This window comes from Bos indicus, chromosome 19 (genome assembly GCF_029378745.1).
Source record: "Bos indicus isolate NIAB-ARS_2022 breed Sahiwal x Tharparkar chromosome 19, NIAB-ARS_B.indTharparkar_mat_pri_1.0, whole genome shotgun sequence".
Taxonomy (NCBI): domain Eukaryota; kingdom Metazoa; phylum Chordata; class Mammalia; order Artiodactyla; family Bovidae; genus Bos; species Bos indicus.
The window spans coordinates 18,380,754-18,406,350 of NC_091778.1; the positions used below are offsets into that span (position 1 = coordinate 18,380,754).

The window sequence follows — 25,597 nt, forward strand, 5'->3', positions numbered from 1 at the left end:
GCAGCCTTCCTAGACACCTTGGGTATATTCCCGCCTCCACCCCCAGCATCTCCCACTGTCTGGAATGAGGGACTCTGGCTCCAGTTCATGGCTCTGGAGAGTCCAGCTCTCCTCCAGACCCTCAGCCCCCGTGGTACAGTCTTGACAATCCCCCTACCCAGGAGAAGGGTGAGGGTCCTGACCAAGGTTATCTGGTTCAGGATCCTGCTCCTCGTTGTTGTTCAGTCACTCAGTCATCTCCGACTCTTTGCAACCCCATGAACAGCAGCATGCCAGGCTTCTCTGTCCTTCACTGTCTCCCAGAGTTTGCTCAAACTCATGTCCATTGAGTCGGTGATGCCATCCAACCATCTCATCCTCTGTCACCCCCTTCTCCTCCTGCCCTCAATCTTTCCCAGCATCAGGATCTTTTCCAGTGAGTCAGGTCTTTGCATCAGGTGGCCAAAGTAGTGGAGCTTCAGCTTCAGCATCAGTCCTTCCAATGAATATTCAGGATTGATTTTCTTTAGGATCGACTGGTTGGATCTCCTTGCAGTCCAAGGGACTCTCAAGAGTCTTCTCCAGCACCACAGTTCAAAAGCATCTGTTCTCCCGGACTGCCCTCCAATAGCCCAGTTTCTTAGAGGGTGGGGGGTGTTGAGGATACACAGCGAATGTGCAAAATACTTCTAGTGATAGGGAGCTCACTGCCTCTCAACACAGCCCCATTGATTCACCTCTGCTCAATAATGAACATACACCAGCTTTTACTTATGAAAAAATTTAAACATATACAAAATCAACAGGAGTATACAATGAACCCTATGTGCCCACTATCCAAATCAAACAATATTGATACTTATATATTCTTGTTTCCTCTGTGCCTCTGCTCACCCCTCTCCCCCACTTTAGGACAATGATGATGATAATGATTTAACATTTCCTTTTGTTGTTGTACAATGTATGCATGTTGAAATGCACTGATCTTACCTGTATTGTTTTGACAAATAGATACACCTGTGTAACCCATAGCCTTATGATATAGAATATGTCCATCTCCCCAGAAAGATTACTGCCTGTATGTTAACTGGTAATTTCTTTCCTTATGTCCAACCCAGATCTTGACACTCTTCTCCATGGCAAGGCAGAGTAAGTCTATTCTCTCTTCCAAATGATATCCCCTCAAATATTTACAGATAGCTATTGTGATCCTCCTTAAGCCTGCTCTTTTCCCTTCTAAACACTCCCAGTTCCTCCATTTAGTCTTTGTTCTCAGAAGATGAGAGAACCGGCTGCCTTGTTTTGATAAAAGGAAGCCTGATTTTCTCCTCACCGAATCTCTCTGCAGCCCATCCAACCTGGAGCCAGGAGGAAAGACAGAGGTCTTGCCCCTTTGCTAAAATTCCTGCTTTGAAGGGAGCTGGTTCATGGGGGGAGCCATACAGGAGTCCTCGCTTCATACAGGTTTTGATCAGCTCCGCCGTGTGCAGATTTCTTTCTTTATAAGGCAAATTGCATCATTCTCTCTTAAGTTAATCATTCAACAAACTTCTACTGAGTACCTATGCTATGCTAGGCTTTGCATAGAGCTCCTGGATAAATAGTCTCAGAATTTGGGGATGGAGCAAAAAATAGACAAATAAATGGAAGTATTAATTTATTCGGCATTCATTGATTTCCTGCTAAGTCCCCAGAACTAGGAAGGACACAGGGAATATGGTAGCACAGAGGATGCTCAACGCTGCAGGATGGAGGCATTCACCCACCCAGCAACTTGCAGTGGAGGCAGCTGACAGCTCTCCCTAAAGCTTTGGTGGAATAGGGTTGTAGAATTTCAGGTGAATTTTGAGGACATAGCAAAGACTCATAGGCTTTCCAGGTAGTTTAGTGGTAAAGAATTCGCCTGCAATACAGGAGACACGGGTTCAATTCCTGGGTCAGGAAGATCCCCTAGGAGAGGAAATGGCAACCCACTCCAATATTCTTGCCTGGAGAATCCCATGGACAGAGGAGACTGACAGGCTACACAGACCATGGGGTCGGAAAAGAGTCAGGTCCAACTTAGCCACTAAACAACAAGAAGGACAACAAAGACTCAAATCAGTGACACTCTCAGGCCATCCGGGAAAGCCTCAAGCCATCGCTCCACCCATGCTTAGGAAGCAACTGGCACTCACAAGGTTTCATGCCCTGACTTTCATTGAGTCTAATTTATATTCAGGTACATTGGAGCATGCTCAGGTGCAAATCCTAGATTTTGCTCCATTGCTGAGAAACAGCCTGGATTTCTTCCTGTCACTGTTGCCTAATAGGACACAGAAAGCCCAGGTTTCTCCATCAGACAGATGGGTGGAGCTCCTGGCTCTTCCTCTGACGTGCTGCATGACCTTGGGTGAGTCCTTTGGCCTGCCCCAGATTTTGTTTCTTCTTCTCTGACAGTGGGAGTAGTAGGAGGGTTTCTGAGAGGGTTGAATGGAACGGTGCATTCAAGCACTTGGCGTGGCATCTGACCGGTAGCCAGCATCCCATCTCAATTATCCATCTAGAGAAGATCTGAAGCTATTATCTAAAAGCACTCACCAAACAGACGCTGACCTCCCTCCTTGCACCCCAGAAGACCAGAAGTTAACAGGGCTGGAGAGACAGAAAAGTCTATTAAGGAATTCACACTTGAGCCTCCAAACAGCTCTTCAGAACTCCCCATGGGCTGGCACGGCCATCATTTCATTTGGTCTCCAGGGCATCTCTGTGAAACAGGTACAACCAGTCCACTTAACATCTGAGAAAGCAGAGTCACAGAACCAGAAGCTGGAAGTGCCTGGACTTCATTCCCATCTGACCTTGAGAGATATTATTATCCCCATTCTTCAGATAGAGGAATCAGAAGGTCAGAAAAAAATAAGTCACTGGCCCAAAGTCACATGGCTCAGGACAGGCAGAACTGGGAACATGACCTGGGTCTGTCTCAGTAAAAATAAATAAATAAATAAAAGCCTCTGATTTTTTACGGCTCTGTGATGCCTCTGCAGGTAACTCACCCGTTCTGAGTTACTTCATCTGAAGAAACTCACAGTCTCTTCATCTGTAAATAAGACAATAGTGTCTATTTTGCAAGCTTGTAAGAACAGGCTGTCGTGCCACTTTCATCATGGATGTCTTTCTTCCTGTCTTCATCTGACTTTGTCTGGAACAGGGCCCAGACTAGGGTGTACAAGTTGGATACCAAGGTGCAAAATTTAAAGAGGCACTCACCACTCTCAATCCCAAGAATTGAATACCTCCTAAAATTCTGTGCCTTGGCACCTCACATTTCCCATCCTAATCTAGGCTCTGGTTTGGAGGTAAGGAGATGTGATGGGGCTCTTGTGGTGGAGGAGTGCAGAAAGGATGGGAAAGGCCTGAGTAGGTCATGCTGATGTCAGAGCAGTAGCTGACAGGCTTTCCTGGTGGGTCCGGTGGCTAAGGCTCCAAGTTCCTGATGCAGGGGGCCTAGGTTCGATCCCTGATCAGGGAACTAGATCCCGCATGCTGCAACCAAAACCAAAGATCTCGTGCCTCAACTAAGCCCCAGCACAGCCAAATAAATAATTGTTTTAAGTCACCGATAAAAAGTAATACAGTAGCTGGAAACCAGCCCTCTGCAAATGCACACAGGCTCAACAGGACTGAAGGGTTACAGCAAATACTACACAAGTGGACCTTGCATCCCGTTCATTGTCCCTCAAGAGCTGCATCCTGTAAATTATGTGCAGGAGTCAGTGATGGCCTTACAGCGGCTCTGTCTCCTTGACGGCCTGAAGCGGTTTTTTCCTCCATTTCTACCTGGGCAACTGAGGAGAGTGTCCATGTCTTATTTATCTCTGTATTCCCAGGATCTCGCAGAGTATTTGACACATGATAGTAGTTCATTAGATGTTGAAAGAACAAAAGAATGCTTTGTCTTTCATTTTGAAAGCCCCTAATCATCTCAGGCCCTTTGATCCTTCAATCCTAAGTCAAGGAACTGTGGTACCGTGAAAATTATTCCCAGTCGCCTGGGAGTCGAGTCCACCAATCTGAGACAGAAAAGCAAAGGGATGGTCAAGAAACATTAGCCCAATTTGAAAAACTCATGAATGGCAAAATTGGTACTTGGTTCCAAAGCTTATCGGAGAAGGCAATGGCACCCTACTCCAGTACTCTTGCCTGGAGAATCCAGGGACGGTGGAACCTGGTGGGCTGACATCTCTGGGGTCGCACAGAGTCGGACACGACTGAAGCGACTTAGTAGTAGCAGTAGCAGCAGCAGTCCAAAGCTTATATGTGCTCTACCAGAGTGCAGAGCGGCAAGTCTAAGCAATTTTCAACACTTTATTTATTTCTGACTGTGCTGGGTCTTTGTGGCTGTGCATGGGTTTTCTCTAGTTGCGGTGAGCAGGGGCTACTCTTCGTTGTGGTGGGAGGGCATCTCTTGTTGCAGGGCGCAGTCTCTAGGGTACATGGGTTCAGTAGTCAAGTACACAGGCTTAGCTGCCCCCAGTCATGTGTGGGATCTTCCCAGACCAGGGATCAAACCCATGTCCCCTGCATTGGCAGGTGAATTCTTAACCACTGGACTTAACCAGGAAGTCCAGCAATTTTTTTTTAGTATACAAAGTCCTACTTCTGCCTCTGTCACCAACTACAGTCCCTTCTGCCTAAGCCCCCAGAACTGTGCCCCTCAAGTTGCCCTCCAAGCCTGCCCCAACTATCAGGCATTGCCTCTTATTACAGAAATGCTGTCACCATCAGCAGTACATTCTTCCAGCACAAGAAGGGCAAATAGGATTCAACTCATTTGCCACCTCCAACAGTGGCAGCCAGAATTATTCGGCTTAAAAAAAAAAAAAAAAAAAACTGTGAGACTCAGAGGGAAAGAGTGTTGTGATCCATTAGTTATGTCTGCTATGGACCTAGGAAGGAGCATGGTATCATGCATGCTGTATATCTTCCAGCCAGGTCTTAATTCCACACGTTGGGAAAGCAATCTCACTGAACTGCCTCAAACCCTCTGCACTTGTGAATCTGCGATGCCTTTGAACATTCATAATGCAAGCTTTGCTATGGAAATTACATGCTGCTCAACCTCCTGGAGAAGGCAATGGCACCCCACTCCAGTACTCTTGCCTGGAAAATCCCATGGATGGAGGAGCCTGGTGGGCTGCAGTCCATGGGGTCACTACAAGTCAGACACGACTAAGCGATTTCACTTTCACTTTTCACTTTCATGCATTGGAAAAGGAAATGGCAACCCACTCCAGTGTTCTTGTCTGGAGAATCCCAGGGACAGGGGAGCCTGGTGGGCTGCCGTCTATGGGGTCTCACAGAGTCGGACACGACTGATGCGACTTAGCAGCAGCAGCAGCAGCAGCAACCTCCATGACCAGTGAGGGGAAAAAACTAGAAGACATTGACATTCTCTGAGCAATTCCTGGAGAAGGTGAAATATGTTTTTAATGAGAAAATATGAAATCAGAAAGAATGTGGTATGAGGATTTTTGTGCCATGTGGGTTGTTACCTATTTGACCTTTTCTTGATCAGCTTTTAGAATCAGCCTGCCTTGGGACTGTTTTCAGCCCTAGCATTAATTGGAACATCTGCTTTTCTTCCGTAAACATCATAAACCATCATTTGGTTTTCACCCATGCATCGTTTCTGTGCAACCCTGTAGAATAATGTGAAATTAACTAGGAACACAATAGAACACATTTCTGATCCCTACCTTTTTCCTCCCCCCATCCCACACCTGCTTCAGAAGATGAGTAGTGACGCAGCTGCAAGGAACAACCCGTGTCTTATCTCAGGGTGGATCACACAGGTAGAAAATGCAATGGGATAGGAAGCCCACACAAGCCCCCGGGATAGAGGCTGGAAAAGTGGGGGAAAGGTGAAATTCAGCTGAGCAGAAATACCCAGCTGGGGTGATACAAACTTCCTATAGAGGAATACCCTAGCAATGTTCCATCTGGGCATGGCCACAGGGAAACCAAGTGGGCATATATTCCTGTAAGTCCAGTAGGCAGCAGTCAGAAGTGGGCACAGGGCTGTAGTCACAGGATCAGGCAAGCAGTTGTAAAAAGAACTTGTAATATGGACCAGGAACCCAAAAATCACATCATGTAAGAGCTAAGATTTCAGAACTCAGGAGCAGAACCCATACATTATCTTAACTAATGTTACTGACTGAGTACTCTGTCGGGTACTTCGCATCCATTCTCTTGTAAGTAATCAGAACATAGACTAAGGTGAGCCTCGCCCCGAGGCTCTGCACCCCGAAAGAACCAAAGGTGCAGAACTCGGGGCTACTTCCAGTGCATCTGGGCAGCTGCACCTTGAACACACCCTGCCTTCAGAAGGTTCTGCGTGGGAACTGGCATGGGCTGGGGCAGCAGGGATCATGTCAGCCGGGTTAAGAAGGAGGGAATGGAGGCAGGAGATGGACATGGTGATGGGCTGTGGACAGTTTGTGCTCACTCTTTCTCCTTCACTTTTTCTGCACTTCTGCCCTCCCTCAAGGCAGGGAAGCCCTCCTGGGTCCTGCTCCCCACATCTGATGACAGCCAAGTGGATGGTCTTCACAGTCAGCCGTGGCTCCCTAAGAATGTGCTCTTTCTATTAACCCCTTGCCTTGGCCCCATATCCCCAGGGTTGGGCTTGGTGACCTCCTGGCAGTGGACAGATCAGAAAGCCAGGCTTGGGGGGTTGGCGGGGGTCCTGGGAGACTGACACTGGTTTCCTTGGAGAGAACAAGATGCCAGCTCCTCCGAGTCACTGCTTGTGTGTCCTGGTGATTATCAACTGGCTAACAGCTAAGCTCCACTCTTCATTGTGCACGGTGTCTGGCACATAGTAGGTGTTCAGCTGGGATAATCTGACTCCAAGGTCTGTCCTTCCTGCCTGTCTCTTAGTAGAGCCCATTGTTGTCTGTCTAAGGAGTGGAAACAGAAGGGAGCTGGAGTGAAGGGCTGGTAGGTAGGGCTCAGCAGACATCACTGGCCTCCCTGACATCAGCATGCCCCTGTTAAGACCAGGAGCCAGCCTAAGCAATCTGTCTCAGCCTGCTAAATACTGCTGGGGTCAGCAGCCCTGCCTCTAGAGAGAATTCTGTATCAGCCCCCCCAATCCTCCCATCCCTACCCACCAGACGGCTTCTTTCTATGCACTCCACACAGAATCACTCTGCAGGACCACCTTCCCTACTAGGTGGTCCCTAAAGAATCTGCAGTCTAAGCTGCAGATTCTTCTCTGCATCCCCAACACCTGGGGCAGTGCTAGAACACAAGAGATATTCTGTAGAGTTCACTAGGCAACTGAATGGATGAGCCACAAATGTGGTCCCAGATGGAACATCTCAGATTCCATTTCTACAGGCAAATAACAATGCTTTCACCTCCCCTGCCCCTACAGGGCTTAGCCATGATACTGACCACAGGCAAGAAAGTTCTCTGCCTGGGCTGAAAACTTTTTTTTTCTGCATAGAGTAATTTCAGATTCATAATGACCTTTTTGATCTTTACAAGAATTCTATTGGAAGTTACTCTTACCAGCATTTCCAGGATGAGGGATCAAAATTCAAAAAGATGAAATGACTTCCCTAAATCAGGGCAGAGCCAGCATTGGAAGCTGAGGCTGTCTGGTTCCCAGTTCCATGCTTGAGTCTTTTCTTGCATCCAGACACCTGCCCATTAAGTGCCTACTGTGTGCCAGGCATGGGGCCAGGCACTGAGATGCCAGGGGTGAAAAGGACACAGCCCTTACTTCTCACAGGAGACAGACAGTGGAGGACCCAGCAGAAAGAGCAACCAGCCTGTCCTGAAGTCTCCCTGGAAACCTTCATCACCCAGACTCCCCTCCCCGCACCAGCCAAGCTGGTCCACCTTGAAAGGCTTCTAGCTGCCCTCAGCCCATTTCATAACCCCAAGTCAGGCCCAATTTGGGATGTTCACATGAGGGCTCAGGAGGGATTCATCTGTGAAGGTCTGGAATTTCAAATGACCCTCCTGGCGCCTTCAAGTGGCCCCTCTGCCTCTGTGAGCCGTTCCCCAGGGGAACATTTGCTCACAAAACGTGTGACTTGGAGAGCGCTCAGAGTCACCCTTGCTCCCCTCTGTGCTGTTTTCCCAGCTGACAGATTGGCAGTCACCTGATGCTCTTTTCTTCTGCATGGGGCTTACACATCTCTTCCAGTGCGGTCTAAAACTCTCTGGACAGTTGCCCACCAGAAAAGCCCCGGGCTGTGTTTCAGGCTTGGAGGAAGGAGACAGGAGCGCTTCTTAGTGAAGCCAACACAGCATATGTCACATCTCTGCATAGAGGGGCAGGGACTCAGTGGAGGGGAGGGGCGTTGCAGTACCATATTATATGCTCAAATGATGCTATGGGTTCCTTTAGCGACCCATGAATATAAAGGGAAAAGTCAGGTGAATCTCTCTCTAGCTGGAGGATCTTGGATAAGGACTTAGCCTCGCCAAGCCTTGATTTCTCATCTACAAATTGGGAAGAATACCATCTACATCGGTGGGCACTGTGAGCCCTGAAAGACAGAAGGTCTACAGGGGACTTCCCTGGTGTCCAGTGATTAAAGATGCCCTGCTCCCAAAGCAGGGGGCCCTGGTCAGGGAACTAGATCCCACGTGCTGCAAGACGTCACACGCCACAAGGAAGATTGAAGATCCTGCATGCTACAACTAGGACCCAGTGCAGCCAAAGTATTTAATTAATTGGTTAAATTATTATTCAGAAAGATAGAAGGAGTATAAAGCAATCAGCACAGTGCCTGCCTCGTGGTAATGCCCAGTGACTGGACGTTCTTCTCTCCCTTCTGAAAAGGAACCCAAAGATGAATGATATTAATGACGTCCTAAAAGAGACTGTGGCCTCTTGGTTGGGATGCAGGGACAAGTGGTGGCCAAGGGGCTGCATTCCCCTCATCTCCTTGGTTCCCAAGGACTCCACAGCCACACGGAGGTGCTTTCCTGGGTACTTGTTGAAGTCACCTTTTAAATCTCCCTATGGGGTAAAAGCACAGTCACGCATCTGTCCTTGGAACATAATAGGCAGTCAAAAATTCCTGTTGCAAAAAAAAAAAAAAAATTCCTGTTGCAGGAAGAGATGAGTGAATAAGCATTTTTCCTAATAAGATGCAGGCCTCGCCTTCCAGGAGCTGACCATCTATAGCCCCCTCCTCATGCATGCATCCCTCTGCCATATTTAATTCTCAAACGTGTTGATTGACGACAACTTCAGAAAACAAATGGAAACCACCCCCCACTGAAACTCTCATACAGTGCTAATGGGAATACAAAACTATACAACCATTTTGGAAACAACTTGGCCACTTCTTAAACAGTTACAGACACACTTATGATGATATGATTCAGCCATTCAATTCCTATGCACTTACTTAAGAGAAATGAAAACTTATCCGTACAAAGACTGATCTATACCTGCTATAGTAGTAGCTTTATTTGTAATAGCCAACCTAATGTCTATCAGTAGTTGAATGAATAAATCCTGGTATAGCTGTGCAGTGGAATACTACACAGCAATGAAAAGGGTTGAATTACTGATAACCTTCCACCCCTCCTTCCAAGAAAAGAAAACAAAAAGCAGCTTCATTTTGTTTACTGAAAGCCTGGTAACCCATTTAACAGACTGTTTTCCTCCCTCTGTGCAAAATGTGTTAAAGCAGGGTCCTCAACCTCTGGAATCTAATGCATGATGTTCTAAGGTGGAGCTAATGTAATAATAATAGAAATAAAGTGCACAAGAAATGTAAGGCACTTGAATCATCCAGAAACCATGCACTCCCCTGGTTCCTGGAAAAGTTATCTTCCACAAAACTGGTCCCCGGTGCCAAAAATGTTGAGGACCGCTGTGTTAGGAGATTTTGATAGAGAAAGCCAGAGCAAACAAAACAGTGGGCTTTAACATGTCCATTATTTTGAAAACAGCCAAACGAGAAATTTCAGCAAATCACTGGAAGGAAAGTTCATTCAACTCAGCGGAGGGGAAAGGCTGAGTTTTAGAGGAGGTTTGGAGCAATAGGATTTCACTTCGTTCAAGCATAATAAGCAAGAAGAGACAAGGAAGCCACTGCCTCAGAAAAGCCCTAAAGGTCAGGATTAATGAAGGCTTGGAAGGTTTGAAGCTTACAGGCCCAGTCGTGTGCTGGTAAGTGGATATTTCTACAGTCCTTAAGGGAGCTTATACATAATTTATTTTCTTAAGTAGGTCCATGTGTAGAAATGTTGTTCGCACTACTAATTGGGCCAGAAAACTGTGTCTTCAGGGATATCTTCTGTCCCTAACCTTTTCCATTGTGCATTTCCTGGACTCTGAGGCAGGCTGCCCCAACAGGTCACACTGGGCCTGGATGCTGGTACCCAGGCCAGCAGGCATTGCTAATCTTTTTTATTCCTGGATGCAGGGCCCCAGGAAGGGGAGCTTAGCCATCATCTCCAACCCCCATCATGCACAAACAGAAGGTTTTAGAGGAAGAGCACAGACCCAAACCCAGATCAGGTCTCAACTCTGGCCCCGAACTAGCTGTGTGACCTGGGGCAGGACACTCTACCTCTCTGAGCCTTAGACTCTCCACAGGCAAGATGAGACATTTGGGCAAGAAGATTTTTTTATATTTATTTGTTTATTTGGCTGTGATGGGTCTTAATTGTGGCACATGGGATCCTCACTGCATCATGAGGAACCTTTGGTTGTGGCCAGCAGACTCTCTAATTGTGGCCTGAGGGCTTCATTAGTTGCTGGGCTCAGGTTTAGTTGCCCCACAGCATGTGGGATCTTAGTTCCCCAATCAGGGATCAAACCCGTGTTCCCCGCATTGAGAGGAGGATTCTTAACCCCTGGACCACCAGGGAAGTCCCCAAGAAGATCTGTGGTGCCTGCACTTTCCTGAGATTCTCCTGACTCTGAGATATAACCTCCGCTCCCCCCTACCCCCAACCATTACCAAGCTCCAGACCCCTAGTGTTAGCAAGGCACCAATTTTATCAGTCTGCCGGGAACAGAGTAGCTGTAGCTACGAGGAAGCAGCGGCAAAGAACACAGGCAATGGAGTGAGGCAAAGATGACTTACACCCTGGATTCTCTACTTACCAGCTCTGTGACCTGGCTCAGCCTCTCTGGGCCTCAGTTTCCTTATCTGTAAGATGGGAGTGATAAGACCAAACTCATAAGGCTGATGCAAAAAATTAATGACAGCAGATAGAATGTGAATGGTGCTCCAGAGAGGGCAGCCAAGCCAGTCTGTGATCTCAGGGCTGTTCTAAGAGCTACTGGAAGGCACAAGACCCTCTCCCCATCCCCACATCCAGATTTCTTGGCTTTAGATTGTGCCAAATATGAACAATTTATGCCAAAACACTGAATAACTTAGAAGAAGTGGACTGGTTTCTAAAAACACACAGCCCACCAAAACTGAATCAAGAAGAAATAAATAATTTGAACAGACCAATCACTAGAAGTGAAATAGAATCTGTAATTAAAAAAAAAAAAAAAAAAAAAACACCTCCCTGCAAACAAAAGTCCAGGGCCAGACAGCTTCACTGGGGAATTCTGCCAAACATACAAATAAGAACTTATACCGATCCCGTTTCAAAATCTTTGTTTAATATTTATCTTTATTTATTTATTTGGCTGTGCCAGGTCTTAGGTGTGGTGCTCGGGATCTTCCATCTTCATTGCAGCATGCAGGATCTCTAGCTGCAGCATGCAGGATCTCTAGCTGCAGCATGCAGGATCTTTTCGCTGTGGCATGCCAACTCTTAGTTGTGTCTAGTTCCCTGACCAGGGATTGAATCTGGGCTCCCTGCATTGAGAGCTCAGAGTCTCAGCCACTGGACCATCAGGGAAGTCCCTCAAACTCTTCCAGAAGACTGAATAGGAGGGATCACCCCCAAAGTCATTCTATGACGCCACCATCACCCTGATACCAAAATGAGACAAAGACACTACCAAGATAAGAAGAGTACAGGCTAAAACGTGCACACTTCAGACTATGGTGGCTGTCCACTGCACCAGTGACTGGTTGCAATTCTGTCCAAAAGTAGATTTCAAAGTGGATTGTGTGCATCAAAGCATTGCCCTCTCTCACAGAACTCTGTGGCCCCAGTAATCTCATCGGCTGCCCTGGGCTTTTAACAACAGGCTTAACATTCTTAAGGAATAAGTAGTCAGTGGCACACGGTGGTTTCCATCCCCTGTAACTACTTCAAAATGAGCTTGATGGGACTTGCCTGGGGTCCAGTTGTTAAAAATCCACCTTCCAATGCAGCAGACACAGGTTTGATCTCTGGTCAAGGAACTAAGATCCACATGCCTGGGGACAATTAAGCCCAACATGCCACAACTAGAGAGCCTGACAGTTACAATGAAGACCCGATGCAGCAAAGAGAGAGAGAGATGAGCTTAGTATTACTGAAACACAGAGAAGACAGGACCCCTCAACACCTCCCATTCTTCAGTTCATCACTGACCTCCCCCCATAACTCAAATAACTTCTCTCACTTCTGCTGAAAAGGACCTAGTATGGATTCATACCTCTTAAAGATGTCTATTATGTAATCTTCCAAACAAATCCACTTGCATGCCCTCATTTAGATGTTACAACCACGCGGCAAGGTTATCTTGCTCAATTTGCAAACACGAAAACTGACATTGGAAAAAGGTGTCATGTTCAAGGCCACAGACTTGACAAATAATGAGCAAGGTGCTCTGATGCCTTTCTGTCTGACTCAAAATCTCAGGGTTCCTCCCTTGGAACTTCCTTGGTGGTAGAGTCAAACCCATGAGTCCCAGCTGTACTACCTACCTCTTCACTAAGCCTCAGTCTTCCCAACTGTAAAATGGGCATGTGATAATAAGATGCCTTCCCATCAAGGTAGTCGGGACCATAATTAGGAAAAAGATAGTTCCTCTGAAAATGCCAAGCAGGGGCCAGCACAGAGTAGAGGCTCAGGAATTTTTAGTCTCCTTCCCTCCAACTTCTTGGGGCCATTGAGAAAGTTGAAGCTGTACACGTGTCATCTCTCAACTGCAACACGCAGTGAGCAATGAAAATGATGGTCTTGGGGTCCATCTTTATCTCAGGCTTCCCCCCAGCCCCCACCCCTGTCACTCCTGCAGATCCAGGTTTGATATGTGCACCATTAATTCTTACAAAAGGATTCAACTAAGAGCTATTCTTGATTCTTAGCAACCTTGCAAATTCAGCCCTGCCATCCCAGATGAGGCTGTCAGCGCTTACCAGGAGAGCAGAGAAGTGCCTCGGAGAATGGCAGGTCTGAAGAAGCAGCGAGCTCTGGCCTGACAGTCTAGACTTAAATAAATTGTCTTTTGTGGCTGGGGGCGATAAGGCCTACGTTTGAAGCGCCGGTTACTCTTACACGTCATTATGCACAGCAACGGGGAAGGAGAGCGGCATCTTGTCCTGAGTTTCTAGCAAAACTGAGCTGTGGGTAAATAGCTCTCAGCCTTTGATGTTGAGCAAAGAGGAAAATGATCCTCTCCGAGAAGCTAGAACTGATACAGGAGTGGCGGGCTGAGGCGGTGCAGGCAGGGAGGCCAGCGGAGAAGTGCGGTCTGTGTGCACCTGCCTGGCTCTGAGCCCCTTCTTCTGCCCCCATGAAGGTAAACTGTCTCTCCTCTAATACCCTCGAGGAAAAGCAAGCAAAAACACTTAGGAACAATTAAGCGGGAAGCTAAGAAGACCAGAGCAGAGAAAGGGAGGGGAGGGGAGTGAAACAAGATATCAGGTGTGAGTTCCCGCCATAACTAGCAAGGAGGGCCAACACTTAAGGGCGCCTCCCAGAGGTGGGCGAGGGAATGGGAGTAGCAACCCCTTGAAGCCCATTCATTCATTCATTCATCCAGCAAGACAGACCCAGCCCCTACTCTCTCCAACAAACAGTCCTATAAATCACCATCTAGTTATATACTTTGATATGCATGAAAAAGCAGCAGTCCCCAACCATTTTGGCACAAGGGACCGGTTTCATGGAAGACAATTTTTCCACGGACTGGGGTCGACACGGGGTGGGGTTGGGGGTGTGGGGGGTTGTATAGGGATGTTTTCAAGATGATTCAAACGTATTACATTTATTATGCCCCACTGATCTGATCTGACAGGCGGCGGACCTCGGGTGGTAAAGCAAGGGCGGGAGGGAGTGCATGCTAATTCGCTTCAGTTGTGTCTGACTCTTTGGGACCCCATGGACTGTAGCCCGCCAGGCTCTGTCAATGGGATTCTCCAGGCAAGAACACTGGAGTGGGTTGCCATGCCCTCCTCCAGGCGATCTTCCCAACCCAGGGATCGAGTGCACCTCTTACATCGCCTGCATTGGCAGGCGGGTTCTTTACCACTAGTGCCACCTGGGAAGCCCAAGGGGTGGGGAGTGGCTGTAAATACAGATGAAACTTCCATCTCACCACTCACCTCCTATCGTGCAGCCGGGTTCCTAACAGGTCATGGACCAGTACCGGTCCATGGCCAGGGTGCTGGGGACCCTAGCTACAAAGGGAAATACTGGGAGTGCAGGGCTTGTACCTCTTTACAATCTCCATAAGCCTTGCCTGTAGTAGGAGCTCATGCATATGATTATTGATTGGCTGATGGAAAAAGCAAGGCAGAGAGGAGGAGTATAGGGCTCAGAAACACCCCAGTGACAACGACAACATGCCCCAAAAGATGTTTTGAATCTCAGCTTTTCTACTTAATAGCTGTGTGACCTTGGGCAAGTTGCTTAACCTCTCTGGGCTGTGGTTTTATCCTCTGCGCAGTGGAAACAACAATACCCACCTGTGGTTACTGTTGCGTGTGATAGCTGCCCTGATGAAGGAGCAAAGGGGGAATGTGAGGAGGGATGTTATACAACTTGGTCCATGAGCTTGGGACGGCTTCCTGGAGGAGGCGATGCATCGATCCAGTCTTGGAGAATGGGCAGAGGTTGCCCAGGCAGAAAAAGGAACAAGAGCTGTTACAGGTAGTGGAAGCAGCAACTAGAAAGCCACAAGTAGGCGAACCAGCAGGGCACATCCAGAGGTGTGAGAGTTGTTTAATGTAGCTCCACTCACTCATTTATTCATTCACTTGTCCATTTGACATATATTTCTGGAATACCCCCAGGTGCCAGGCCCTGTGCTAGCCACCAGGGTTAGATTCCTCAGTGCACATGCAGAGGTAACCACCAAACCCATGAGCTTATCTTCCAGTGAATTCCCATGGACTCAGATGGGAAGAGGAGGATGAAGCAGACAGAGAGAGCATCATAGAAGGCTGGGTGTGGAAGGGTGGCCCTGGAGCTTACTCTCAGGGGGATGGGCAGCCCTGATGGATTTTAACCACAGGATTAATATAATCAGGTTTGCATTTCTGAAGGAGGGAGCCACGATTCACTTAAAGGATGGGCTGGAGAAGGTTGTCTGGAATCCAGCAGTCTAGCTAAGAAACTGCAGCAGCCCAAGCAAGAAATGACAGAGGTCATTAAGTTAAAGCCGTGCGGAAGAGAGAAGGCAGAAAGTCAAGTTGGATGCAGAGACAGTGTTGACGGGCCCTGCTGGTTGATTGGATGTGGGGTGAGAAAGAGGAAGAGGGGACACCTGCTCTGAGGGTCTGGTTTGAGCCCCTGGGCAGGGGACAGTGCTATTCCCCGGGATACGGTGCACAGGAGAGCCATCCAGTGGGGTGCGGAGGCTGAGGAAGCCTTGATCCCACTGGGACGTGCTTGCAGTCGGGTGTCTCTGGGTCCCCCTGAAATCATGCGTATCAGGCAGCTGGATCAGTGTGTCTGGAGCCCAAGAGAAAGCTCAGGGCTGGAGGCACAGATTACAGGATAGAAAGCATACAGACTGCTTGACACTTGAAAGTAGACATGGCTGCCCCCTGGGGGTGGGGGTGGAAAGGGAAGGATTAACAGAGGGAGAGACAAGACTGCATGGCAACAAACCCCAAAGGGTGTCCAGATGTGTTCTTTGATGACAGAATCCAGCCCATTAACCGGGGGTGAGGAATCACTGGTCCCCAAGAGGGTTGACTATGATGGGCTGTGGGGACGCTGGCCTGCTGTTGGATTTCTGGGGTTCCCAGTCTGCCTGGAGCCCAGTCCAAAGTCACCCACGTGCTTCTTTCTCTTCTCTCCCTCAGGTGTTTACAAAATATGGGAAGTGTTACATGTTTAACTCAGGCGAGGATGGCAAGCCTCTGCTCACCACGGTCAAGGGGGGGACAGGCAACGGGCTGGAGATCATGCTGGACATTCAGCAGGATGAGTACCTGCCCATCTGGGGCGAGACAGGTGAGCCGGGCCAGGGGCCAGGGCAGGGGGTGAGGGCGGAGGGGAGCGGCCTCTGGGAGACCTTTGCCTGGAGCGGTTATCTTGGCCCACCCGGTGAAGGGCTGCTCTCCATCAAGGGGTGGGTGATATGCTGGTGAGTCGGAAGGACGTCCCAGCACAAACTGTGATGCCTTGAGTTTTCCTTGGATTTCACTAGGTGGGAGGGGGCTGGTGATGGGATACTGGAAAGGGAAGGCGGGTAGGATGAGAGGAGGTGCGGAGGAAGCCTTGAATTAACAAGTCCGGTTGGAGAGGTGGGTGGCGCAATTTCAGAAGAGGAAGTGATGGACCAGCCCCTTCCGCTTCCACCATCTTGCATATCCCAACCCGGCTACAGGGCCCAGTGGAAAGGAAAGCAGGTTTCTCCCGCTGAGGGAAGGTGGAGGGGCTGCTGGAAAATGGAAAGGCACAGACTCAGCCTGCGTGAGCCCATGGGGGACCCGGGTGTACAGGTCCCAAAGCTTATTTAGTGCATCCAATTATTCGTTTATTTATTCAGCAAACTATTCATAAGCCACATATGCTATCTCGGGCTTTACACCAAAATAAGGATATTGAATTGAAAAAAGACCAAGCCCTTGATCACAGCCTAGAAGAGGAGACTCACAGTCCATTGGGACCCAAGGGTCCCCAGTGCTGAGGTGGGATGACAGCCTTCCCCTGGGAGGAGGGGGGTTTCAGGGAAAGCATTGCAGGGCATGGGGTCCCTGGAGTCTTGAGATTATCTCATGAGATCCTCATGAGAGGGGTGCAGGAAGGACAGGGAAGGCCTTGTGATGATGGAGCGGTGGTTGGAATGATACGGCGGGGAGGCCTAGGGAGGCTGGCAGCCTCTAGATCTCACCAAGTGAAGTGAAGAGGTGCCCAAGCATGGGATCCTGGATGCCAAGGAGACCCAAAGAGAGACTAACAAAGAGGGAATGGAAGAGGAAGTCTGGAGATGCGCCTGAGAGGGCCCCGAGGTAGCGGGAAGGGAGAGTAGAGTGCAGCAGGAAGGAGGCCTCGGCCCTCAGGTTGGAGCTGAGGAGGGGGTGAAGGCCAAACACCCCGGCCCTCATTTCTTGCAGCCCAGCCTCCATCCTGTGATTCCCATAGCTGTTCCCTCAGCCCGTCCTGAGGCCTGGCCCTCCCCAGTTCCAAGCCCTCCAGGCTTCTGAAGGCAGCAAGGGCCTCCACCCTGGAGAAGACTGACCACAAGCCCAGAGCTGTCTCCCGTCCACTGCACCAACTCTCCAGGCTCCTCGCCTCTGAGCACCCCTCGGGGCATGTTGTGGTCACTCCTCTTGCTCCTGAAGAGTGAAATGGCCTCACAAGCATCACCCACTCACATGGATCCAGTATCGTCTCTGGGAGCTCACCTCAGGCTGCAGCCCTCTGCCAAGCAGATGCTTAGTTGAATCCATCCACTTCCCTGAATTCAGGGTCCCCACTGTCTTCTTGCCTGGAGAGTCCCCATGGACAGAGGAGCCTGGCTGGCTACAGTCCATGGGGTCCGAAAGAGTTGGGCACAACTGAGCGACTAAGCACTGCCCTCCACCAACAGATAAAGAAATGTGTTAGTGCCACGCTCTGGAAAAGGGCCCACAGAGCCTGGGTTTCCAAAACATCCTTCAGGCCAGCCTGTGTTTTGCGACCTGGGGCCCAAAGACAACCCTGGGTCCTGGAAGCTGGGACCAGGTCCCCAAGACTTGGTTCTCTACCTTGGAGACACCAGAACATATTTGCTAGTTGAACCTCTTGTGGAAAAAGAGAGAAATAAAAAATAAAATGAATCCTGGAGGGACATCCCTGCTGAGCCAGTGGTTAAGAATCCGCCTGCCAATGCAAGGGACACAGGTTCAATCTCTGGTTCAGGAAGATCCCACATGCTGAGGGGCAACGAAGCCTGCACACCTAGAACCCACGCTCTGCAACAAGAGAAGCCACCACAGTGAGAAGCCTGCACACCACAACTAGACAGTAACCCCTGCTCGCCGCAACTAGAGAGAGCCCACGCACGGCAACAGAGACCCAGCACAGCCAGAAATTAAATTAAAAAGGAAAGAATCCCGGAGACCCCATACCCACAACCTGACCAAAAGTTAGTTATATCCTTCCAGTGTAATGTTGGATTTCTCACCTGTTACCTTGAGTCAGGAGCCAAAGCACATGTATAGACACACACACACACATGCACCCACACACACATGTATAGACACACACACAGACACACACACACACTCACAAGGCAGGCAGCCCCATTCCAAGACATCCTCACCCAGCACAGCTCCCTGCAGGGTCACCTTGGGTCTCCACACTGGCCACTGATGGTCTGGGCTCCAACCACAGGGCCTTTCCCGGGGAATCTGCATTTTGCTCCCTGAAGCTGTGGATGGTTTGAGCAGGAAAGAACCTGAGACCATCTATTCCAGACACACACACACACACACACACACACACACACACACACACCCTGCCCCTGCATGCCTGTTCTCCAGAGGCCTGGTGGGAAGCAGTGATGGACAGATAGTCACATGGTGAATCTGTGGCCAAGCCAGGACTGTACTGCCCCAGGCTTCTTGACCAGCCGTCAGCCCTCATGGACCATGAGCTATATCCATTCAGGACAAATCCATAATCGTGGTTAAGGACCTACTGTGAGCCTAACACCCAGGCAGGACACGGTCGGACTGCAGAAGACACAGGACAAAGCCCCTGCCTTTCAAGCTACCATCAGGAACCAGAGCTGCACACAGAATCCAGAAGTTCCAGGCTCCCTCCTGCCCACAAAGTGAGCGTGAGTTGTCCCTAGTGAGACACCAGCACTTGTCACTCAAACCGCGTCCTCTGAGGTTGGAATTGGGTGTGAAGGAGAAGAGGTTGAAAGCAGGACAGAAGCCAGAAGAAATCAGTTAGAGAAGAAACTGGTCATTGCTACAATGCTAACTGTGCTGTCCTATATGGCAGCCACACTGAGCCTTTGATATGTGATCAATGAGGAACCGAGTTTTTATTATCATTGGATGTATATTCATTTAAATCGCCACAGGGGGTGAGTGGCCACCGTATTGGAGAGCACAGCCTCCGTAGCTCTGCTTGACCTCTTGAATTTTTGGCTTTGCAGCCATCCCCACATTCCTCTGGGCCATAACCACCCTCCCTCCCGGCCTTCCCCTCATGTTGAGCAATAGGAAGGGCTCCTTATCTCCATCTGCCAGGGATGGAGGCTGAGGTTAGGCAACTTCACCCAGGCTACCCAGCCACACCTCCTGAATCCCCACACCCAGACTTCCTCCACAGTACCTTTCTTCAGGCTGAGAAATCATTGTGTCATGAGTATTTCTTGGAGACTCTGGTCACCTCAAAACTGCTTGTTTCCTGGCCTGGTGGAGGGTGAGCCTCATATGGGTGGAATTGACGTCCACACACCTGCTGAAGGACAAGAGGGGGCTCTGGTGAGTGAGGGATGTTTGTCCTTAAGGCCACCTGAGGAGGTGTGGCCACACTCTGCTTTTCGGTCATTGCTCCCAAAGACTGAGGGGATGGCCAAGCCTCATTCCACCTTGGTCTTTGGGAGGGAGCCGCCTTCCTGACCTTCCAAGCCAGGTGGCCCCACGGATGCCACCTTGCCTCCTTGACCTTTCCAATTCCCCTCAATCCCCAGGAAAAGGAACCTGAGTCCTTAGAGAAGAGAGATGGGTGATGATGGAGGAGAAAGGAATGGAAAGCTGGCTGTTGAGAGAGTGCCACAGACAGCTTGATGACAGAGGCAGAGAAGTAGAACAGGGAAGTAACTTTATAGAGTCAGACCCATGATCGGACACTCAGCCCTGCCTTTACCAGCAGATCAGATGAGCACTCTCTGCAAACTCTAAACAGTCAAGGTTGATAATGACAACCAGTAGATAGGAGGATGGTCAGACCATCCCAGAGGCAGAGACTGTTCCAAATATCCTACGCTGACGCAAGGGTCCTGGAGCACTTTATCCTCTGGGTAGCTCATTCTCAAAGCAGAGCCTCTGGGACATTCTTGCTTCACCTCTCAGAAATTTCAGGAAGCACTGAGGGAGCCATGCTTCTGGGTGTAACTCTGACTTACAGGGAGGACCTTTGGTGCCAAAGAGTGAATAAGGAAAAGACATCCACTTTGGGTGGAGCCAGCCCTATGGACTCATGCTTAGCAAGTAGAAAGTGACTACAAAATCGATCAAAAATGTCCTTTCCCCCAGGCTGACAATGCCTCCTTGGTCAAATATCCTTGTGGAAGGCACCCTGGAAATACGCCACTTTAGAGAAGGCAGGCTCAGTCACAGATGGACCTGGAGAGCATGCCCCCAAATCCTGAGTTTTGGATGTTACATGTTACAGGAATAAAAATGATCTGGAGAACCCTGGTTAGGCAGAGTTAAACACGTTAATTCAGGGCAGGGATTCTCCATACATCACATTATGAATCTCCAAGATAGGAATGTTGCATAAAGCATTTTTTTCCCTAATGCTTTTGACCGTGGAAAACCTTCTTTTTCATGGAGGACCTCACAAAATAGAAAAAGGACTGAAAAGCTGTCCTAGGCTACAGAAGTGCAGATTTCACGACCAGCATTTTGCTAAAGGAAATTAAATTGAAGGCAGGTGGGAGGTTGTTAAAAATGAAACTCTGTGTAGATGCCTCTGAGTAACTTCAAAGATAAAAGAAATAAGCAGTGGGTTATCTAGGCTGCACATGAGAAAACCCAGATTCAGACAAGCTTGGGCATAAAAGAATTGTATTACCCCTGGAATCCAAGGCAAGCTTCAGCAACCCAGCTGCGGGAAGGCAAAGGTGCAGCAGGAGAAACACCTGGAAACAAGAGCACCCGCCTCCTCGGGCTTTCACCCCTTCTGATACCTCTCCTCTCTCTGATTTGCTTTTTTCTCTCTCCCTACAGACAGGGTTTCTCCGCACATGTATCTTTTCACACATAGCTCCCAATAGATTTATAATTTTTCACATCCTACCGTCAGGGAGAGGCCACTCTGAGTCTCCCATTGTTCTATTAAAAAGAGAAAAACAAGGAAGGGACTCATTGGCCCAGCCCAGTCAGGTGCTCTCCCCTGGGCCAATCAGTGACACTGGGCGTGTCTATGGAAGGACAAGGGAGCCCTGAGGGAGCTGGGTTCCACACGCCAGTCCTGGGAATGGCCCTTCTCAGGGAGGTAGGGGTGAGCATGGAGATGGGTTACATCTGAGCAAACTGGAATCAGTGTGCTGGGAGCTCGCTAAAGACTTTCATTCTAGACAGACAGGCTCAAAATTATCGCCTTCATTCAAGCTGATGTAGAATACACTTTTTAAAATATTAATGCACTTTAATTTTTTATTTTTATATTTCCTTTTTTTTAACTTTTTATATTATATTGATTATAGTTGATTAACAAGCCATGATAGTTTCACGTGTCCAGCAAAGTGATTCTGTTATATGTACATATATATATATCTATTCTTTTTAAAATTATTTTCCCATTTAGGTTGCTACATAATATTGAGCAGATATTATGTAGATAGCATATTGAGCAGATAGCATAGACCCTGTGCTATGCAGTAGGTCCCTTTTGAGAATACACTTTTTAAAGGATTTTTTTAATGTCGACCATTTTTAAAATCTTTATTGAATTTATTACAGTGTGGCTTCTTTTATGTTTTGGTTTTTTGGCCACAAGGCATGTGGGATCTTAGCTCCCCAGACCAGGGATCAAACCTGCACCCCCTGCATTGGAAGGTGAAGTCTTAACTGTTAATACTAGACTGCCAGGGAAGTTTTGAAAATATACTTTTTAATCAAGTAAACTCTGCCTTGATGTCCCCAAATCCTAGTGTTGGGGGAAAATGAATTTGATGTTATATTTTTAAGCATAGAAATTATTTTGAGAGTCCTCGATCTAATAGAGTCGATACCTTGCCCCATATCATCTCCCCAGGCTCATTTCATCCTACTCAGCCCCCTGTTCACGTGGCTGTAGCCACTCTGACTTCCCTGTGACTCCCTATACACCCCAGGAAAGCTTCCCCTTGAGCACCTGCATCCTCCATTCCCTCTGCCTAGAATTGCCTGCTCGGACCATGTGGCTCATGCCCTCACCTCCGTCAAGTCTTGCTTAGCTCTCACCTCCCCTCACTGCCCTATTTAAAACTGCACTCCACCCCACTCCTCACCCCTCCTTATCTGTTTTGCTTGTCCTCTGTTCTACATCATGTCATCTTCAAGTATGCCATATGAGTTACTTATTTACTAATATTTGGGGTTGTGAATCTGTCTCTATTGAAACACAGGCTACAAAAGGTTAGGGATCTTGGACTGTCTGCCTCACTGACATATACCAGGGCAATAGATATCTGTTGATACATTTGTTGAGAGAGAGAAAATATTGCTGTACTGTGCACGGTGATGGGACCAGGGTGGCTGGTTGGTTCAGTCACTACATCGTGTCCAACTCTTGCAACCCCATGGACTGTAGCCCACCAGGCTCCTCCATCCATGGGATTCTCCAGGCAAGAATACCAGAGTAGGTTGCCATTTCCTTCTCCAGGGGATCTTTGATCCCGACTCAGGGATCAAACTTGAGTCTCTTTCATTGCCATCAGTTTTTGTTGTTTTTTTTTTCACCATTGAGCCACCAATGCCATGAACATTCTGTCCCATGAATCCCCAAAGTGACCCTCCAAACAACGTATAATCCCCATTGCAAAATAAAGAAGCTGAAGCCCAGAGAGGTTGAGGAAGCTCCCCAAGAACACACACCTTGCTAAGTAGTTGAACCCAGCTGAAAACCCACTTATGGACCCACAAGCAAGTCTCCTTCCACTGCATTCCTTTAAAACTCAAAAAAGTGATTGTAAAGGCACAGCCATAAAAATATCTCAGAAAAAAATATTCCAGTGACATCTTTGGAGACAGAATGGCATATAATGATAGGTCTGTTGCTGTTCTCCCTTTCTATTTTTTTCCTCTTTTTTTTCCCATAGCAGAATCCTTGTATTGAACAAAAGGTTTAGCACAGCCCCAATATATAAAGCAGATAAAGGAAGAGCTGCTCTGGTTCAACTGGAGATAGTTTAATTTCTCCATGCTCCACTGTGGCCAACCTTGAGACTCTCTGAGGAACCCTAGGGCTCCAAGGAACCCAATTTGAAAACCACTGAGTAAGTGGGACTTCTCTGGTCTGGGGTTAAGATGGTGCTTTCAATCCCTGGTTGAGGAACTAAGATCCCATGTGCCACAAGGCATGGCGAAATAAAAATAAAAGTAAATCTTTCTTAAAATTAAAAAAAAAAAAAAAAAGGCTGAATGGGCAGCTGATGCTATTGGGAATGAAAAGCACCCATTGGTCCTATGGCTTGTGTACATCCTGGGATCAGTTCTACTTCTATCCCTCTTCTCCTGGAATGGTAAAAGGAGCCCATGATGTGCCCACTGAGCCTCAGGGAAGATTATGGTCTAAACTTCTGACTGGACACAGTGGAATGAACATAACTTTGTATGGAGGCTCCCTCCCAAATCTCTCCTAAATGGCAATTGAGAATTTTTTTTTTCAAGTATAAACCCACAAGGCCAAAGAAGATGGGAAAGAAGAGAACAGTAGTTGTCAGCAAGTTTATGGAAAGTGGAGAGCAGATGTTAATTGACTGGTCAGAGCAGACAAGGCTGAAGGATCGGGGTCTGCACAGGGAAACTGATTAAAGCCAAACAGTTCTGTCCATAGACAACCCCCTTCCTTGAGAAAGGATGAGGATTGGAGGCATCAGATGTTGCAGACAATGAGGATGAGAGGTGCAGCTAAAACTAGGAGGATTAGTTAGAAGTCTGTGAAAGAAGTTATGCAACCAAATATCTCTTTACACCCGAGCAAAAAATCAGATGGAAAAATAGATAGGCTCAGGACTTCCCTGGTGGTCTAGCAGTTCAGAGTCTGCCTTGCAATGCATGAGACACGGGTTCGATCCCTGGTCAGGGAACCTCCTCCCGCATGCCAGGGAGCAACTAGGTCCTTGTGTCTCAACTAGAGAGTCCATGCAGCACAATAAAAGATACTGCACGTGGCAGCAAAGAGCCCCAGGCCACAATTAAGACCCACTGCAGCCAAATAAATAAGTGAACAAGTAAATTCATTTTAAAAAAGAAATAGATGGGCTCTGGACTGGGGGAAACCAGACTTTTGGACTCTGTGGGAGAAGGCAAGGGTGGGATGATTTGAGAGAATAGCATTGAAACATGTATATTACCATATGTGAAATAGATCGCCAGTCCAGGTTCAATGCATGAGACAGGGTGCTCAGGGCTGGTGCACTGGGACGACCCTGAGGGATGGGATGGGGAAGGAGGTGGGAGCGGGGTTCAGGATCGGGGACACATGTACACCCATGGCTGATTCATGTCAATGTATGGCAGAAACCACTACAATAGTGTAAAGTAATGAGCCTCCAATTAATTTTTTTTTAAAAAGAAAAAAATGAACTAATTTTAAGAAAGGGGAAAAACAAAACTGAGGGCAGGGGTGAGGTGCTGTGTAGAAACCAGGGAGATACAATGAGCTTCTGCCTCCTGAGTAGTGAGGTCCTCAGTCAGACTAATCTACCCCTCCCACCCCTAACCAGAAGCCTGGAGACACTGACCAGCTCAAGAGAAAATACCCACAGAGAATGACAGGCAGAAGTCCCCATACAGTTAGATCATCCTAGGGTGAAATCCCCTGGTAATCCTCCCACATACAAAGAAGACTGTCCAGACACTAACTCTTAATGATGAATGGAGAGTCAAAAAGTCAAGCCCTTGAGAGAAGCCACTTAACAGAAAGGGGCTTCCCAGGTGGCACAATTGAAAAGAATCTGCTTGCCAATGCAAGAGATTTGAGTTTGATCCCTGGATTAGGAAGATCCCTTAGAGAAGGAAATGGCAACCCACTCCAATAGTCTTGCCTGGGAAATCCCACGGACAGAGGAGCCTGGCGGACTACAGTCTACGGGGTTGCAGAATTGGACACAACTGAGCGACTGAGCCTGCACACACACTAACAGGAAAGGAATCAAAACCAAGTAAACAGAAAAGAAACTTTGAGGAAATAGAGATAATGGTTAATGGCATGAGTTCTAGAGCCTTGGTTCAAATCTCAGCTATTCAGCTTACCAGCTGCGTGACCTCAGACAAGTTACTTAGCCTCTCTGAGCCTCAGTTCCATTATCTCTAAAATGAGAATAATATTATTATCTATTCTTTAAGGTTGTTAGGAAGGTAGA

The 25,597-nt window shown here is 48.1% G+C and overlaps 1 protein-coding gene across 1 annotated transcript in view; it reads left to right on the forward strand.

The window, feature by feature from the left end:
- LOC109573181 (acid-sensing ion channel 2) overlaps window positions 1-25,597 on the forward strand; it is a 296,000-nt gene that overhangs the window by 179,571 nt on the left and 90,832 nt on the right. Inside the window, exon 2 of the mRNA XM_070772693.1 lies at window positions 16,158-16,308. Within this exon, the coding sequence (XP_070628794.1) occupies window positions 16,158-16,308 (151 nt within the window). The remainder of the gene's footprint in view (window positions 1-16,157; window positions 16,309-25,597) is intronic.